The sequence below is a fragment of the Ceratosolen solmsi genome, unplaced genomic scaffold (genome assembly GCF_000503995.2).
Source record: "Ceratosolen solmsi marchali unplaced genomic scaffold, CerSol_1.0 scaffold1, whole genome shotgun sequence".
In the NCBI taxonomy this organism is placed as follows: Eukaryota; Metazoa; Arthropoda; class Insecta; order Hymenoptera; family Agaonidae; genus Ceratosolen; species Ceratosolen solmsi.
In genome coordinates, this window is record NW_011948415.1 from 11,445,043 (window position 1) to 11,463,144 (window position 18,102).

At 26.7% G+C, this 18,102-nt stretch overlaps 1 protein-coding gene and 1 pseudogene across 1 annotated transcript; both read right to left on the reverse strand.

Moving 5' to 3' along the window:
• Nucleotides 1-1,208: 1,208 nt before the first annotated feature.
• On the reverse strand, nucleotides 1,209-9,769 carry LOC105359068 (sialin pseudogene; annotated as a pseudogene).
• A 2,321-nt stretch (nucleotides 9,770-12,090) lies between these two features.
• Nucleotides 12,091-15,777, reverse strand: LOC105368843 (sialin-like). The gene is made up of 3 exons (XM_011507974.1): nucleotides 15,560-15,777; nucleotides 14,633-14,859; nucleotides 12,091-13,434 (listed from the first exon to the last, which is right to left on the reverse strand). Exons 1-3 carry the CDS (start codon nucleotides 15,582-15,584, stop codon nucleotides 12,226-12,228), a joined length of 1,461 nt encoding a protein of 486 aa, XP_011506276.1. The 5' UTR covers nucleotides 15,585-15,777; the 3' UTR covers nucleotides 12,091-12,225.
• Between the last annotated feature and the right edge of the window lie 2,325 nt (nucleotides 15,778-18,102).

Genomic DNA, 18,102 nt, shown 5'->3' on the forward strand with positions numbered 1-18,102 from the left:
AAACGGTAATTGATTTATGAATATTTAATTAGCGATTTATTCATTTATTTGCATAATGTTGTCGAAAAGCTTCTAAAGAGTTAATTAGCATATATCGTTAACTTAACCACTGATTCATGTGAAATTATTAATAAATTGTCCTGATAAAATTAATTATCAACAGTTGAAAATCAGTTAATATTATAGTAACCTAATAACATAGAATAAAGAGATGTTATTCGATTATTTAAACTTTTTCTAACGGCATAATATTATTATTGACTTTTATTAATTAAATAATTTATCATTCGAATAATAATACTATTTTAGAATTTTTTCTCCTACAACACTAATAATATTAAAAAATTCTGATGTTAGTTTGAGTATTTCTAATTTTTTGTCTATGTCGTTAAGTTTCAATATTATAAAATTTTTAATTCTTAATCTTTAATGATATCTACATTACAATTTATATTGTTTATTGTTTGGTTTTATGTTATAAATAGTTGTAATAAAAATACTAAACCTACGCTTTTAAAATAATAATATTTAATGAAATTACACATTTCGTATAATATTAAACTCTAATTAAAAAAAATGTAATTTTCTTGTAGTAAAAAAGAGTGTAGAATATCTTAGCAAAAAAAAAAAAAAAAAAAAAAAAAAAAAAAAAAATAAAAAATTCATTCTTAAATTAAAGAATGCTCCGAGGCTTATAATGTACTGGAAGTTAATTAATTAAATAAATTTAATTACATAAAATGAAATTATGAAAATTTTGTTCTTTAATGAAATCTATCTTTGTTGTTCGCTTAGAATGAACATTAGAAATATTACAATGTCATTATTATTTCAATTTCATATTTGCTTTATATTTCTGTGCATTGATTTTTGAAAAAAATATATAATATGATTATTATATATAATTTAAATAGAGTACTAAAGTTGTTAAATTTTATTTTTCACTATTACATACGATAGCGTTAATGACAATGTAAACTCATTTGTAATAATAGTAACCTACTGTCAGTTTATATTCAAATTTCCAATTCAAACACTACCTTACACAATATTAACAATTGTCAATCTAACTCTGTGAGTAATATTAAATGTAATAATTTAATAAGCTCAGCATACTCATTACATCATTATCATTAAAAGCTTTTTCTGTCTATAAATAAAAAATATTTCAACTCCATGTATTTGTAAAAATTGTATTTATTTGATAAATTAATTTTACTCTTTGATGAAAGATGTATATTTTCCTCAGTATAATCACATTTATTTTGATTGTTAATGACAAATTCAGGATCGTTCCATTTTTGTACCTCACCACTAGCAAATATCACAAATATTATTGTAGTAACAACATAGACAGCGGCCACGATCCAAAAAATTTGCCGCCATTCACTGAGAGTTTGATTCGGTGCCAATACACCAACAACATAAGGCGCAAGAATGCCAGTAAAAGCCCCAATACCATTTGAAATGCCCATCAATGTTCCAGCATAATTAGGACTAAGATCAAGAACATTAACTTTTATCCCCGGAATGGAACTTCCGGATAATGTTAACCCTATTGTAATTAAGGATATTGCTGCGATTACGTCGCAACCAGCGTACATTGCTGCGACCAACAGAGTTCCTGGCCCCATAGTTGAGATTACAGTATTTATTTTGCGAATATTTGATGTGGACAAATATCCCTTGACACTCAGCCAATCGGAAAACCATGACATGACCATACAAAAGAGCCACGAACTCATATTGTACATTGACGAAGCGTAGCCGTTCAATTGTACGGGGAGCTTTAAGACATTATTCATGTATTTCGGCAGATCCGACATAATAGTGTAATTACTCCAATCCTGTCCGGACTGCATAATAATTAAAGCCCAAAAAGGCTTGGACGTAAGTGCGCATTTCCATGGGAAAGGCGGTGTGCTTGCGTGAGTAGATTTTCCCAGCTGCTCTTCCAAATAGTCCTTTTCGTAATCCGTAATGTGTGGATGTTCTCTTGGATTGTTATAGCCCAGTATAACCCAAAATAAAAACCACAGTACACCAATTGCGCCGAACAAATAGAATATAAGTGGCCAGTCGTTATTATATTTACTTAAAATTAAACCTGAAATTATCGATGAAATTAAAAGTCCAAATCTTATTCCTGTATAGACTAGAGATCCAGTTATCGATCTTTCTTGGGATGGTATCCATTGTGCGAGCAAGCAGCTCATTGCAGGTTGGATCACTCCTTCGCATAATCCCATGAGGAATCGTATAACAATTAAAGCGTTGGCATCTCCCCAGAAAGTTACACTTGGTGTAATTAGGGTAAGTATAGATGTAAAAAGTATACTTAAGCCCATTGTGTATTTAGCACCGAATCTATCTGCTAGTAAGCCACCTGGAAGATGAGTAACAACGTATCCCCAGTAGAAAGATGAAAGGATAATACCCTGCAAAGTTTCAAATTACATAGTAAAATTAAGAAACTCAATATAGTATTATTTCAAATTAAGTCATTATAAAAATGTCGTTCGTAAAGAGAAAAAAATATGCTGTTTTAATATCGATAGTAATATTTATTAAATGCTTAAAGTGTCAAAAGTTTAATGAAATTAAGAGTCACACAGAGAGAGAGAGAGAGAGAGAGAGAGAGAGAAATTTACATAATACCAAATCCAAGAAAAAATAATAATTATTTAATTAAAGTATATTAGCTATTTTGAACTTTTTAGATTATATCATTTACTTTAATATCAGCATAGTTTCATACTTTCAAATGTATACTTTTTAGAGCTTAAAAGCAAAATGGCCAGAAAAAATATATAGTATAGATCAGAAATTATTATAATTGAAATTATAATTTAATGAAGGATGTACGTGCACGTGTTACTTAACTTTTTAAACGTCTGCACCCTTCTACTTCTAAATACATTTTTATTTTTTAATACACAACGGTGAATAAAAATTCCAAAAGTATCTATGAGATCGAAAGAAAATTGTTACTAAAAAAGTTTAAAACAATGTTTTTACCATTCGGTTCTAAACAATCAATTAACCTCGAAGGTTGAATAATATTGGCTCATTTAATCATCGTAAACGATAAATTGCATACATACTTTAGCAATATCCTCACTGCATCTCAACTATATTACGCATGAATACGTCCTAATTAATTTATAGACCGTTAAATGTTACTATTACTTGTAAAAGAAAAAAAAAGAAAAAAAAATGAATATTATTATAATATCTTTTAACGATTCTGAAAAATATCGTTTTAACATTTATAATTGCAATAGTCGAGATTGCATATTATTTAGGTAGAAAGTCGAAATTTTCGGATTTCGAATACACCACCATTAGAGCAATTTCTATAAGGTTATTATCGATCATTGGTAATCATTGTACCACGCAACTTGCTAAAAGTGTTACTTCGTATGCTTTAGTAGTAGTGCTTTTCATTCTCTTCAAGCATTTAAAACAAATGCAGCTCTTAATCAATCAAACTTTATTATAACTTCTATCTAAGCATTCGATTTTTTATTTCTTTATAATTCTACTGTTCCATTAGAATTCCACTAGACTGACGGCGAAGTTTTAACGATAAATAGTTTTTAAGAGAATTAATTTTTTTTTTTTTTTTTTTTAATTTATATACCTCCCTAATGATTCTTTGGAGATAAAAATAAATTATAATTTCAATATCGAAATGCAATATTAATTTACTTATTGCTTACATAAGTAAGTAGTATATTAGTAAGTAATAAAATAATACTTGAATAATAGTGAGTATTAATCATGTATTATATGTATAAAATATTATCATACAATATTACATTAATAAATATAAGATATAAAAGAATATTAATACAATATATAATATTTAATATATATTTGCGATTATATATAATTAAGCACCGTTTAAAGTGTTTCAATTATTTTAATTTCATTACAATATATATATATATATATATATATATATATATATATATATATATGTTATATATAACATTATGTTTTATAATACTTAAAGTAAAATTTGTATATGCTCTATTATATCGTTATATACAGTCTAAAGGAGACGGACAATCACGTTTGTATTAGTTTGTAAAGCAATACGAATAAATTTGCCAGAATATCGATCCTCCTAAACAGCCGATCGTTAATATTAATTGTACATAAGGTTTCCCAAGTACTTGACAATGATGTCTTCTTTAAATTTTTTATTTATCGTTGTGCGTCTTGGTTGTTCGATGTATATTTCAAAAAGTTGCTGAATCTACACTAATCCGTCATAATCTCGGTAAATAATTAGAGCTATAAGAGCTATTAAATGCATTAACGTTTATTAATGCTAGTAATACAATTACTTAAAGCGATGTTTGCTGTTTTATTATTACAAAAAGATATTACAGCTATATTTTTTAATTTTATATATTTTACATTAATAAATCGGTACATGTCTTTTTTTCTACTAATAGCTTTAATGTCTGTTTTTTTTTCTTCTTAAGATAATTTTAATAGAACGATAATTGATGGTAAAAATTCCCGAATTTTGAGAGAAAATACGTTTGTTCGATAGTTGCTTATTTAAAAATATGAAATTGATCATTCAATTATTGATAGAATCAATAACTACTTTACCGATAATGGTAAATTTTTTTAGTTTTACAGGGATTTTATTAATCATTAATCAATGCAATATTATATTAATGATATTCTGAACTATTGACAATAACAACGCTCATTTCACTAAAACATTTTCGTGCTTTCTTACTACAATTATAATTTACAGTCTTATTTGAAGATATTATTTAACTCCTAACATTCTCAAATAAGTCGTATATATTTTCCTAATAGTTACCTTAATTATATATATTACTAATATTAATTAAACGTATGAATTGAACACTACACAAATTATCCATTGAAATAAATAATTCTATTATCATAATAATAAGCTGAAATAATAAATTATACTCTAACTTACGATATAATTTAATTCAACAACATTCGACGCATTTTATATATCGATATTTATAATTTTACAATAATCAATATATTCGATATAATTTATTAACACATAATTATAATTGATTTTACTTATTTATATGAAAGATTAATGGCATACAAGTAATTTACTTTTGAAATTGATAATTCTGCCGATAAATAAACTTCTTTTTACAAATACATCTAACTGATATACACGCGTCTCGTTCTAATGACATACCTTAGAGTGAGCGTTTTCAATACATTTTTCGTTATTTGAAATAACGATGGAAACCATCGATGTTTTTTTTTTTTTTTTTTCATATAATGAAATAAATATTATAGGTAAATAATATTAGACAAAATGTAAAAAATTACATTTATAAAATACCATAGCTAATAAGAAATATTTAATTATTTAGTCATTGAAATCACATGTTGATCACACATTGGGCCAAATGTTAAATATAAACCCTATTACATGTATGAATTTTTTTCACATACATAGGTTTTGTGATATAAGAATGAATCGATCATTTCTTTTGATATTTTGATATACCATATATTTACATTTTGATGTGTATTGCTCAAGTAATTTGGGACTTTATCTACATTAATTACATCTGTCACTCACTATTCTAAGTGCGATAAAAAGGCAATGCGTACAAACGTAGGTAACCGAGAGTATTTTTCATTCTCATTATGTGTTTCTTCATTTAATTTTTTGTCCTTGTACGACTAAACTATACAGTACAATATAACTTTCAGATATACAATTTCCACCTATATAAGGAGATTAAAAGAGCTCAATTACTTTAGTTCTGTGCTAGTTTTTTCAACGTGTAAATAGACTAGAAACTGTTCGAGATTGGTGAAATCATTATAATTTTTGTATTTAATAAATATTTTTCATAACGCTATATTCGTATTGTATTATTAGATTATATTTTTGCTACGAGTTAAAGAATATAATGAATTTTAATTTAGAAAATTAAAAGAAAATTAGTACTCTGGGTGAAGTTGACGGTCCTTTATTAAATATCGACTTTATTGTTATTATTATTATTATTATTATTCACATTTCTTCATACAATAAACAATAACTTACATATTGTTTTGTTACTATAAATTTAAGAACAATCCGTCCCAATGGTTTCACAACATAAAATCAGTTCTTGATTCTAAATGTAGTAAAAGTCCGTTTGCATTTTTTTTGCTTCGACGATCTTCATTACTTGACGATTTAAAAGAATCGACCAAAGCTCCGTAACAGTGTCTCGTCTTCTTACATTATTTGGTAATAATCATACACCAGATTTACAGATCATTATACATTTATACAAGATCTAGATTATAGTTCTATCCTTCGATTCATTCCATTCATCTATCGTTCTTAATTTATAATTAATAGATTCGCCAAAGTAGGATGATCTTTTATGTAATATATAACTATCTGCTAAATATTTTTTCATTATGCGCATTATGTTATCTAATATTTAAACTTTTCCTTCAAATCGGTTATTAATTCACTGTAAAGCCTACATGTAATACAAAAGTAAGCGAATATCGTTTTTTTCTTTAAATTTAGAATTAAAATAATACATCAATATAATTAAAATTATTATGAAATTAATATGGCAATTAATTATAACATTGAATTTTAAGATTAAATTTATCTACGACTTATCATTAAAATTATGTAAATAAATAAAATCAACTAATAAGTTTTTCATCTCTACAGCAACGAAACTCCTTATAATTATACAATTAATCATTTTCTTTTAAAAATAATCCTTACTCCCTCACACTTTGGCAAATGATAAAAAGTCTAAAGTGCTATGGTATTTAAAACTAAATTAAAAAAAAAACCAATCACATACCCTATATTATAAATTAGCTTTTCTATTTTTAGTTAATTATATATTAATTATATACGTATTAATGATTATTTAGGATAATTTTCGCATTCTTTAACTAATTAACAATTATTTCTTTATGTATTATATACGAATGTATAATACATAAAATAATTTAATATTTGACATGCTATTATTATATTTACATTTAACAAATATTACATTTGTATTAATTTGTAGAAATAAAAATTGCCAAAAATCTGAAGTACATTATAAGTTCAAATGCATATTTAATTTATAAAATATAAGAATTTTAATAAATATTCAATTTTAAATAAGTTAAAATTAATATTCATTCTCTCTCGAAAAGTTTCAGAAAAAAATTAAGTGCACGTTTATTAATTTTCCAACTTGTTTAATATAAAAATGAATTACATTAGAGACAGCGTTTTCATGTTGGACTATATATTTTTCATATTGGAATTCATTTCCTCTCTCTCTCTCTCTCTCTCTCTCTCTCTCTCTCTCTCTATCTCTCTCTCTCTCTCCCACTCTCTTCTATGTTTCGATTTCACTCCTTTTTGTATTTCTTTACGCATATATTGAATATTTATAATTTATTATTAATTTAATTTAAATCTAGTTAAAAAAAAAAGTATGAAAACGAAGCGCATAAAATCTTAAATACATTATTATAATATTTCTATATGCTGCATATATTTAGGAAATGGACTGACTATCATCAACGAAATTATTTTACATCTTTCACATTTACCAAAGATTAGTAGGCATAAATATAAAAATAATTATTTAACTTTGTTGAATTGAAAAAATAAAAGTAAATAAGAATATTTGCATATAAAGCTCTATCGTTAATATTTTAAATTGATTTTATTGATAATTTGTATACTTATTATCACCATAAATATCGTCTTAATAACAAATATAAAAAAGTTTCTATCGTTACTTCAATGATTCTTTAATGCTATATTAATGTTATTGAGATTAATGAAAAAATTGTACTAATAATTAAATGTATCATTCCAATAACAATTAATTTTGCAACATAAATGTCTGTAATAAAGTTTTCTCTTGTATTTTTTAACAAAGAACGTTTATTAAACAAAATTTTCAATGAAACTTCGAGTAAATATTGATATATATATATATATATATATATATATATATATATATGTATATATATGAAGCGTGGATAACTAATTTCATACTAAGATTAGTGTACAAATATAGTAGTTATATAAAAATAAAAGATAAAACAATTTTATAGAAACGGAATATCAACAGCTCAATCATTGTAAGCCCTATTTGAAGATTCAATGTCTTTACTTAAAATAGATATAAAAAATAAACATAAAGATAACGTAAAAATTTATGAGTCGTTCATTAAATCTTAATTTTTGTAATGATGCAGCCTCAATTCTATTTGTCTCTATTTGTAAATATTATTTCTCTTATATTCTTTTATAAATCTCATTCCTATCAATATATCTCCCCCCCCCCCCGTCCCCCTTTGTTCACTATCATAAAACATATATTATATATAAATTAGACGTAAATCAAAGGAATGAAAATACTAAAATAAAACATTATTGGACTAAAGAAGATAATAAATATAAATAAATAAAACGTTTTAATTCATATAGATAATTTATGATCTTACATTCATGTGCGACTATATCTTATAAAAATGTTTAATTTCTTATGATCGATAATATGTACATATGCAATGTATTGCTTTTAATTATAATATTGATTATGATATTGGTTAATGAATATGACGAAAATCTCTGAAAAATTTTCTTTAAAAATCTCTTCACTACTAAATACTTCTACTAGAAAATCCTTATTGCTATTGCACCGAACAGTTAAAAGTTTATTGTTATTATTTGAGAGTAAATGGAATTTTTCATAATATCCAAATTATAAATGAGATATATTGCACAGTATATACAATTTCTATGGTATAAAATGCCATAATCGTTATATTGATAATAATATTTTATATTTTTAATTTATTAACCAATACATTGTTTATAAATTTTAAATAAAATTTTGATAAAAAATATTCCCATTACCTTGAAATTGAAATTTCTTGTAATTTTATAAATACTATAAATCAATATAGATTAATATCATACATATTATATAATAAATTATATATTATGTAAAATAAAAAGTAATTGAAATATTTGAATATAAAGAATACTAGTCTTAATAAAGATTGTGGAAACAAATGAAGTACTGCATAAATTTTAGAAACATTTTATTATTGTTTCTAATAAAGCACGTGTGATCTGCGAATCTTTTTTTTTTTTTTTTTTTTTTTTACGAATAGTACTCTTTATAATAATTAAGCAGACTGTTATACCTGAGTATATTCGCTCCATTGGAAGACTCCCCCAGCAGAAACTACAGTAGTATTCTTCATAACATGTTCGCTGTAATCAGGACATGTTTCGTCAGCTGATTCGTCAGTGATGTTAAGTGGTACGGCCATTTTTGTAATTGCAATTGAAAGACATGTACGCAACCCATAAGCATTGAAAAATGCAAAAAATCCCATAGTAGCTATAATCCATCGTTTAGGTATTGAAGAGACTGAAAATTCGCAAATATTAAACAGCACTTTCACAATAATAAAGAATAACGATTTTAAAATTCTTATTCTTTTTTATATAAGTATTTAATGTTAACATACGATACTTGTTAATGTAAGATGGCATTTCTATCACTAATTTGTACATAAATGAGGTAATTCAGAATATTATTAACTCGCTTATGTACTATACGTAAGCATCACTCAAGGCGTAACTAGATGTACTTACGCCCAAATGCAACGATCTTCCTAAACTGATAATCATCTAACGGATTGTGTTTGATGGATGATAAGATTTTTCATTTACACAGATATTTTCAGTAATATCATATCTTAATTAATGATAGATTTATGCTTTTTACTATAAAATACATTTGTGTAATTTACGCAAACAACCATATAATGCACCTCGTGATAACGAGATTTTTTCGCACCCAATACAATACTAGTAAATAATACTAATAAATTTGTTGAACTTATCAAACTTCTGATAGATTGATAAATAAATGTTCAAATATCAATTTTTATAAAAAAAAAAATTTAATAGTTAAAGGAACCTTAATAATCTGATTTAATAATAATGAGGATGTGAATTATGTATTATTGATTATAACTTGTTAAATTAATTAAATTTATTGAAAAATATTCTAATACAGCTGCTAGTTCACTTACAAAATTTAACATAATATGATTTCATCATCGTTATAATATACAGACAGCAATAGTGCACAATAATTTCTGTAAAAGGTCCGTCCCTCTAAATGACAATTAAACATGAAATTGTAGGATAATTTTGAAAATCTCAAAATTCAATTTTTTATCTTGCAAAAATTACGTGCATTTTATTATATTGCAGATTTCAGCATAAACCTTAGAATTACAATCCATCAAACGTATTGAAAATACAATAAAGTCATAAAAAGTACTTTACAACTGCGTCTATATAATAAATTTAAATTAAAAAATTTTTTAATAGATAACATTGATAAGACAATCAAAACAATTATCAATATGTATGAATAAATTGAATAAAATATTGTGGGCTAAATGAAATTGTAAATTTTATCTAAATACTAAACTTAACGATATAATTTATAACAAATATTATGATGATAATAATTATTTAAAAGAATATATATATATATATATATATATATATATATATATATACAAATATATTATAATATTGAATAATACCTTGAAACAAATAATATTACTGATGTCCGTTTTTAAATTAATTCATACGAATATTAACAATTAATAAAAAAAAAAATATATATATATATATATATAAAGAAGATTAATGATTATGTTACGTAATTTTTAATACTTTAACCTTACTATGCTTGAAATTTTGGAAAATATTTTTGTATTCAATGTTTTTATCATGTCTTTAATCAGGTAAAAAGAATTATTTAATAAACAAAATAAAAGGAATGCTTATGAAAGTTGTATTATTGATATAATTATAATTCATAACATATTACAATCAAAGTATCGTATAAATTTATTGATACTATTATTAAGAGGATAATTTCTATTACACAGTATTGAAAGATTAACAGTAGAGCAATATATTTCTAAAAATTTTTATATTTGCTCATAATTAATAGTTTTATATAAAAATTTTAGCATAAAAATTCCTATCATCATTGTAAATACCTATGATATCAATTTGAAATCGGCAGACTTTATTTATATCAATAAATTTTCATGCAAAAATTAATAATAATAAAACTTATAATGTTATATGCACAGGTACACGCACACACATATGTAGTTTTAGTGCATATGAAAAACAGTTTAAACCATTGTATTAATTCATTTCGATTATTACCGATAATATATTGAAAATTCGGTATTTTTAAATTCTTGGTCGACTTTGTATTGGATTGTAAGTTTTTCATAATATTTAATTCATTGAAATTCATTTAAAAAAGTGTATCTATAATATTTATATTTACGCTTATTCTAATTTTAATTTTGAATTCTAATTTTTAAAGGCTACTTTTTTTTTAATGACAAGAGAAAATACAAAAATGGAAATTGAGGTAATACTAATCTTATAATTTCATTAATAAATTATCTTTTCCGATATACATTTTCATTTTTGCTTTGTAAACAAAAAATAATAAAAGCTACAATTATCATAAGAGCCATATATATATATATATATATATATATATATATATATACATACATACATATATTATATAAACTTATAATAATACTTTATGTAATTATGAAACAATTTTTTTACACGTAAATCTAATTTGATGATTACAACACCACAGCTCATTTGATTACATGATTATCAGGTAATTATTTAAATATTAACGAGAGCAAATACGTAGTACTTTTTTTTCAAGTCTACGCATAAAACTATAAAACAAAATTTAATATACAAATATTAAAAAAATGTTTTCTCACGTACTCATGACAAATAGTAGTAATACTTCATTTTTCAGTAAAAACTTAAAATACGACTGATAGACATTAATTATTCTAATATTACAGTTATATATATGAATTTTAAACGTAATCTAAATTAAAAAAAAAAAAAAAAAAAGAGAAAAAAACGAAAAAAAAATAAATAAAAAAACAAACAAAATAAATATAAAATTGGGTAATCTGTGCGTGAAATTTAATGTCGAACGTTAACCTAAAGAAGAAGAAGAAGAAGAAGAAGAAGAAGAAGAAGAAGAAGAAGAAAAAGAAGAAGAAAAATTCATCGTCGTGGTTGTCTATAATACGAGAAATATTGTGCGCAAAAACTCTTTACACTTCACTAGCTTTCATTTTAGCTCTCCTTTTCTCTTCCTTATTTTTCTTCATGAGAACCGGATCATTCCACGTCGCAATGTCACCGCTTGCGAATATCAAGTAAAAAACATTACTGATCATAAGTATGATAAAAATGATCCAGAAAACGAGACGCCACTGGCTAAGAGTTTGCTCGGGTGTAAGTACACCGACCACGTACGGCGTCAATATCCCGGTGCACGCAGCCGCTCCATTACTTATGGCCATTACCGTCCCGGCATAATTCGGACTGAGATCAAGCGCGTTGACCTTGAGACTTGGAATGCCCGTACCGAGGAAAGTAACGCCGAGCGTGAACAAGCTGACGCCTAATACCCTGTCGCATCCGGCGTAGGCAGCCGAGACGATGAAGAGGCCCGGGAGTACCGAGGCTATGGTCGTCCCGAGCTTCCGCACCATTGTGATCGACATGCGCTTATTGCTGATGAGCCAGTCGGCGACCCACGACATGCACACGCAACACAGCCACATGCCGACATAAGGCAGTGACGACAGATAACCATTTTTCTCGACGGAGAAGTGCAGGACACTGCTCATGTACTTGGGCAAGTCGGTGGCGACGGTATAGAAGCCCCAGTCGTGACCGACTTGCACGAGTATGAGGGCCCAGAGTGGCATTGACGTAAGCAGGTGCCTCCAAGGCACCGGTGCCGGTTTCTCGTGGGCGTGCTCGCTCAGCTGCTGGTCCAAATACTTGGCCTCCTGCTCCGTTATGAAAGGATGCTCGCGTGGCGTGTTGTAGCAGACGACAATCCAGACCAAGTACCAGACGAGACCCATACCACCGAAGAAGTAGAAGACCATCGGCCACTCGGTGTGGTTGAGAATCAAGCCGGACAGAGCGGTCGCGAAGACCGTACCCAGCGGTGCGCCCACGTACACGAACGAACCAGTCTTCGATCTTTCGTCGGGGGGCGTCCACTGGGCGAGCATGACGTTGAGCGCCGGTAGAGTTACACCCTCGCCGAAACCCATTAGAACACGCAGGATTATGAGGACGGTCGAGCCGCCCCATTCCACGGCGACCGGGATTGCGAAGGTCAGCACGGCCGTCGACAATATGCCGAAACCCAGGGTGTGCTTACCGCCGAACTTCTCGGCGATTAATGCCCCTGGCAATTGCGTCACGACGTATCCCCAATAGAACGAAGATAGGATGATGCCCTGAAAATTAAGGGAATTAAGGGATGAAAGAGAGTATCAACGAGGCGAATCAACGTGGGACCTCTCATTCAAAATACTCGTTTATTTTGTATTTGATTTTTTCAATTTGTGTTTCGTTGTTGTTGGCACGACGAAAGCGATATTCAGGTGGCCGTACTATTTACCCGTAATTTTATTTCGTAATGACAATTAGAGATTTTTTTTTTGTAATGATTTCACCTCAAGTCCCAAGGTCATCTTTGGACTAAGACTAAGGACTAAGACATTGCTGTAAGCCCTAATGGGCACTTTAAAGCGGAAATAATTCTTGACTTCGCGATAGAAAGTACAAGCAAATGCTTAACGAACTTTTATAATTATATAGTTTAAATATTATGTGGATGTCGATGAAAGAGAGAAAAAAAAACGAAAAAAAAAAGAAAAAATAATTTCAATTTAAGATATAAAATTATTACTCTGTGAAAGGTGATAAATATACACGTGACGTTTATGGTCGGCCAATTACCAAAACCCATAAGATTCGCATTCATCCAAAAGAAATGATTTGACTTTGATTAAGAAAATTTTTATAATACGATTATTATTATAAATAGTTTAGATAGTAGAATTAAGTTTGTCAAAACTATTGGCACTGCGAATATAATTCCCGGTTTATCAGGATTTGTCAACGATTCGTAAAATTGCAGTAATATTCGCTCCGAAACATACAATGTTCATTGACTACATAGAATAACGCGGAATACAAGATCTTTTCTGAAAAAAGAAAGAAAGAAAAAAAAAAGATAAACAGAATTAAATAAATATAGAAACTAATCCAATGAAAGTATTGACAAACAATAAGGAATGGCTAATTAAAAATTGTCGGTGGCGCCTTTATGCGTAACAATACACATTCATTATTATGTGTTTAACTAGTATAATACCTATTTCACATTGAGATAATGGAAATGTTTACTCCTTCATTTACGATCAATCAAATAATAGATTTAAAATAATCAAATCGGTATTTTGTCTTCATGATTATTCAAAGCCGAGATTCCTAGTAATCCTAATGCCATCTTTTTCCATCTACATAATCGACCAAAGCAATAAAAACAATTCAAATTTCACATATATGCCGAAACACGTGTGAACGCGCGCACGCACATACATGCACACACGTTATATAAAATTTTCAAGACTTTGATTTTTAATTTACCTGTGTGTATTCGTCCCATTCGTATGTGTCGCCAATGCTTCTCGATTTATTTATTGAAACGTCCGTATCGTAAACGGGACAAGAATCATCTGATGATGCGTCACTTCTTATTATGGGCTTCACCATTTCTGTTATGGTAATTGAAAGACTGACACGCATTCCATAAGCCATAACAAGGGCCAAGAAGCCCATCAGAGCAAAGATCCATCGTTGAGCAATTGGTGCACCTAAAGTGAATTTTACAATTATACCATAGCACATGTCGCCATTGATAGGTATTTTCAACAGTAAAATGTAACAACATTAATATTAATATTAACCCGCACGATACTTGTTAGTGTTTTTTAGTTAGAGAATGTGAACATTTTATGTATGTTTATAAAATATTCATTTGCATTTTATCTTTGTATGTGTGTGTGTGTGTGTGTGTGTGTGTGTGTGTGCGTGTGCGTGCGCGCGTGCGTGCGTGCGTGCGTGCGCGTGTATGTAACATACACTTTTTTCTTAAGAAATTCTTTATCTAATTTCTTTAAATTCAAATCTTCGTAAATTTCAAATAATATAAATTTAGGTGAAATACACGATACAATTTTTCTATTTATTCACTTTATTACCGTAAAAAACTTTAGAACAAGCAAAAGATTACATAAAACGATATTAATCCCCGAGGGTGGAATAAATGTTTAATAATTAGTTTTTATTATTTACAATGAAAGTATTTACATTTACACGTACTAGTAATTTATAACTGAAAAGTTTTACTACTATTGCTTTCAAGTGCACTATAAAAGAAAAAAAAAAAAAAAAAAAGAAAAAAATAGGAAATTTTAATAGCGTTATTAGACTAGTAGACTAGACACACTCAAAAGCTCTGAACTCCAAATTTTCAAAAACTTATAATCTGTGCTTAAAAATATTCTTACTTACAGCAAAGTGTTAGAGCAGCGATCATGTTCAATTTTTGCGACGCCACTCTTATAATGCTGAGAGACACCTAAATTAACCTTTTTATATTTGAACATGATGAAATTTTTTTCATATTTTCAACACTTTGTAACTCACAATCAGCTCGACCCAGATCTCATCTGCACGAACGACAATTGTAATGGAATATCAGTAATTACCAGCTTTAATGTCGTTTTTAGCCAGGCTATTTGATAAATGATAAATGCATACACGTAAAAATTAAAAACTAAAAATTGCTCGTATGAAATTGTTAATTGCCTGGATCGTGCGTAACTTACTATCCCATCTGTCTTTTGGCGATACAACAAATCGGTAAATTTGAATTATCTAAATAATGATTCATTAAATTCTTATACTTTTCTCAATTAATTCCTTTCAAATTAAAGCCAGATTGTTTATTAACTGATATCACTCTACTTCACAAGCAATACAAATCTCATTGTCTCCCCGTCGATTTACATTCAAGATACACAATTAAAATAAAGTCTGCGCATGCGTGAAAGAAAAAAAAATCTCTTGCTTCCTATTACAGTACTAAAGATATTATTTTGTCCTTCGTTGCAATATCAGTTTAATGTTTACAAGTGTAATTTATATTTTATTTACTTCATTGATTCTCAGCGTATATAAACATCTTGGAATATTAAAGTCAAATATTTTTATGAATAACTATTACTATAATAACTAAATTATCAAAAATTTTACATCAAAGATTTAATTATCATTTAACTGACAATTAATGCAATATATATGTGTGTGTGTATATATATATATATATATATATATATATAATTATAATCATTTTCATAATATAGACAACAAATTATATTACTAAACTAATTATAACGTAGAAAATGTTCTGGCCAATTAAAAGGTAAATAGAATTTTAAAAAGTTATCTAGTAATTCATATGCACATTTCAACAATTATATTATATTTAACATATTTAACAAGTTCTATTAATGTCAAAACTATATGAACGCATCGTTTTATGACAAAATTAATATTTGTATCACAATATATGTAACGAAACTATTATCGTCATTATTACTGTTATTATTTACGATTTTTTTAGGATGAAACAATTTCAATGGATAATCAATATATTTTAAAATCGTAATAATGGATTAGTTTAACTTGACTTACCAAACACTTTACCTTCATTGATACAAATATAAGAAAAAATTCAATCGGTTTATAATGATTTAAAAAACGAATAAATAATCAACGAATGCTGAAAAAAAAATTGTATTTCAATGTATTTTATAAATTATTATATTAAGAACCACAATAATTACAGACTCTATCACCAATCGTTATTATTATGACAAAAAAAAAAAAAAAAAAAAAAAAAAAAAAAAATTAAACAATTGCTAATTTTATTATACAAAATATATTTAATATTAGTTTAATATTTAATTGATAAAGAAAAAAATGGAATAAAAACTTACATTCGTATTAATGTAATATTATTCTCTTATCTTTTTAATAAATATCTCATATTGGGTAAATGTATTTATTTGAAGAAAATTAACAAATAACATTTGCTAAATATTTAAAAAAAAAAAAAAGTGTAATTACTTTAAATCTGGTTGTAACGAAAAGTTAATTAAATATATTTCTTACATAAAATAATCTTAATTGTATTAAAGGAGTAAAAATTTTTTTTTTTTTTTTTTTTTTTTTTTTTTTTTTTGAATTATTAAATAACTATAAGTATTATATTTGCATTTGGCACTTTATTCAAGCGGATTCAATATACAGTATCCATTCATATATTATAAAGAGAAAGTTACAATATTTTCTATGCTCGCAATACAGTATGTTTTAAATTCATTTTCCATTATTTGTATATTTTACATATTTACAATTATATATTCTTAACGACATGAGGTGATGTGTTCTATTTAGTAATAACTAATAAGTAAATTGTTCTTCTATTATAGAACATGATTATCATTTATATATATATATATATATTATTACTGATATTGATTCTCTAAAAATATAGACGTTTGCTACAAAAATTTAAACTATATATATATATATATATATATATATATATATATAGAAATATAAATATTTCTACAGATGTCATTTGAAGATGCATTTCAATTTGTAAGTAATCGACATTTATACCCTGATTTTACAACTAAAATTTATACATTACATAATGTACAGATTTTCGTTTCATAAAGAATAAGTAATTTATTGGAATGTAGATAATTTTTCGTATTACATTAATTTGATAATTTATACAAAAGTATATTCGAATATTGTGATAATTTCTTGTTATAATTTATTTTACCGTGACTAGGATATTTACTTAATAGATATTCATTGATCGTTAAAACATTTATTTCATACGATATATTTTTTATTAATGATTTAAATAAATAATAATACCAATTAAAATTAATATTAATTTAGAAATTCAAGGAATCTATTCAATAATTATCATTGCATTTCATAGGCAATTATGATCTCTACGGATATTTATTTCA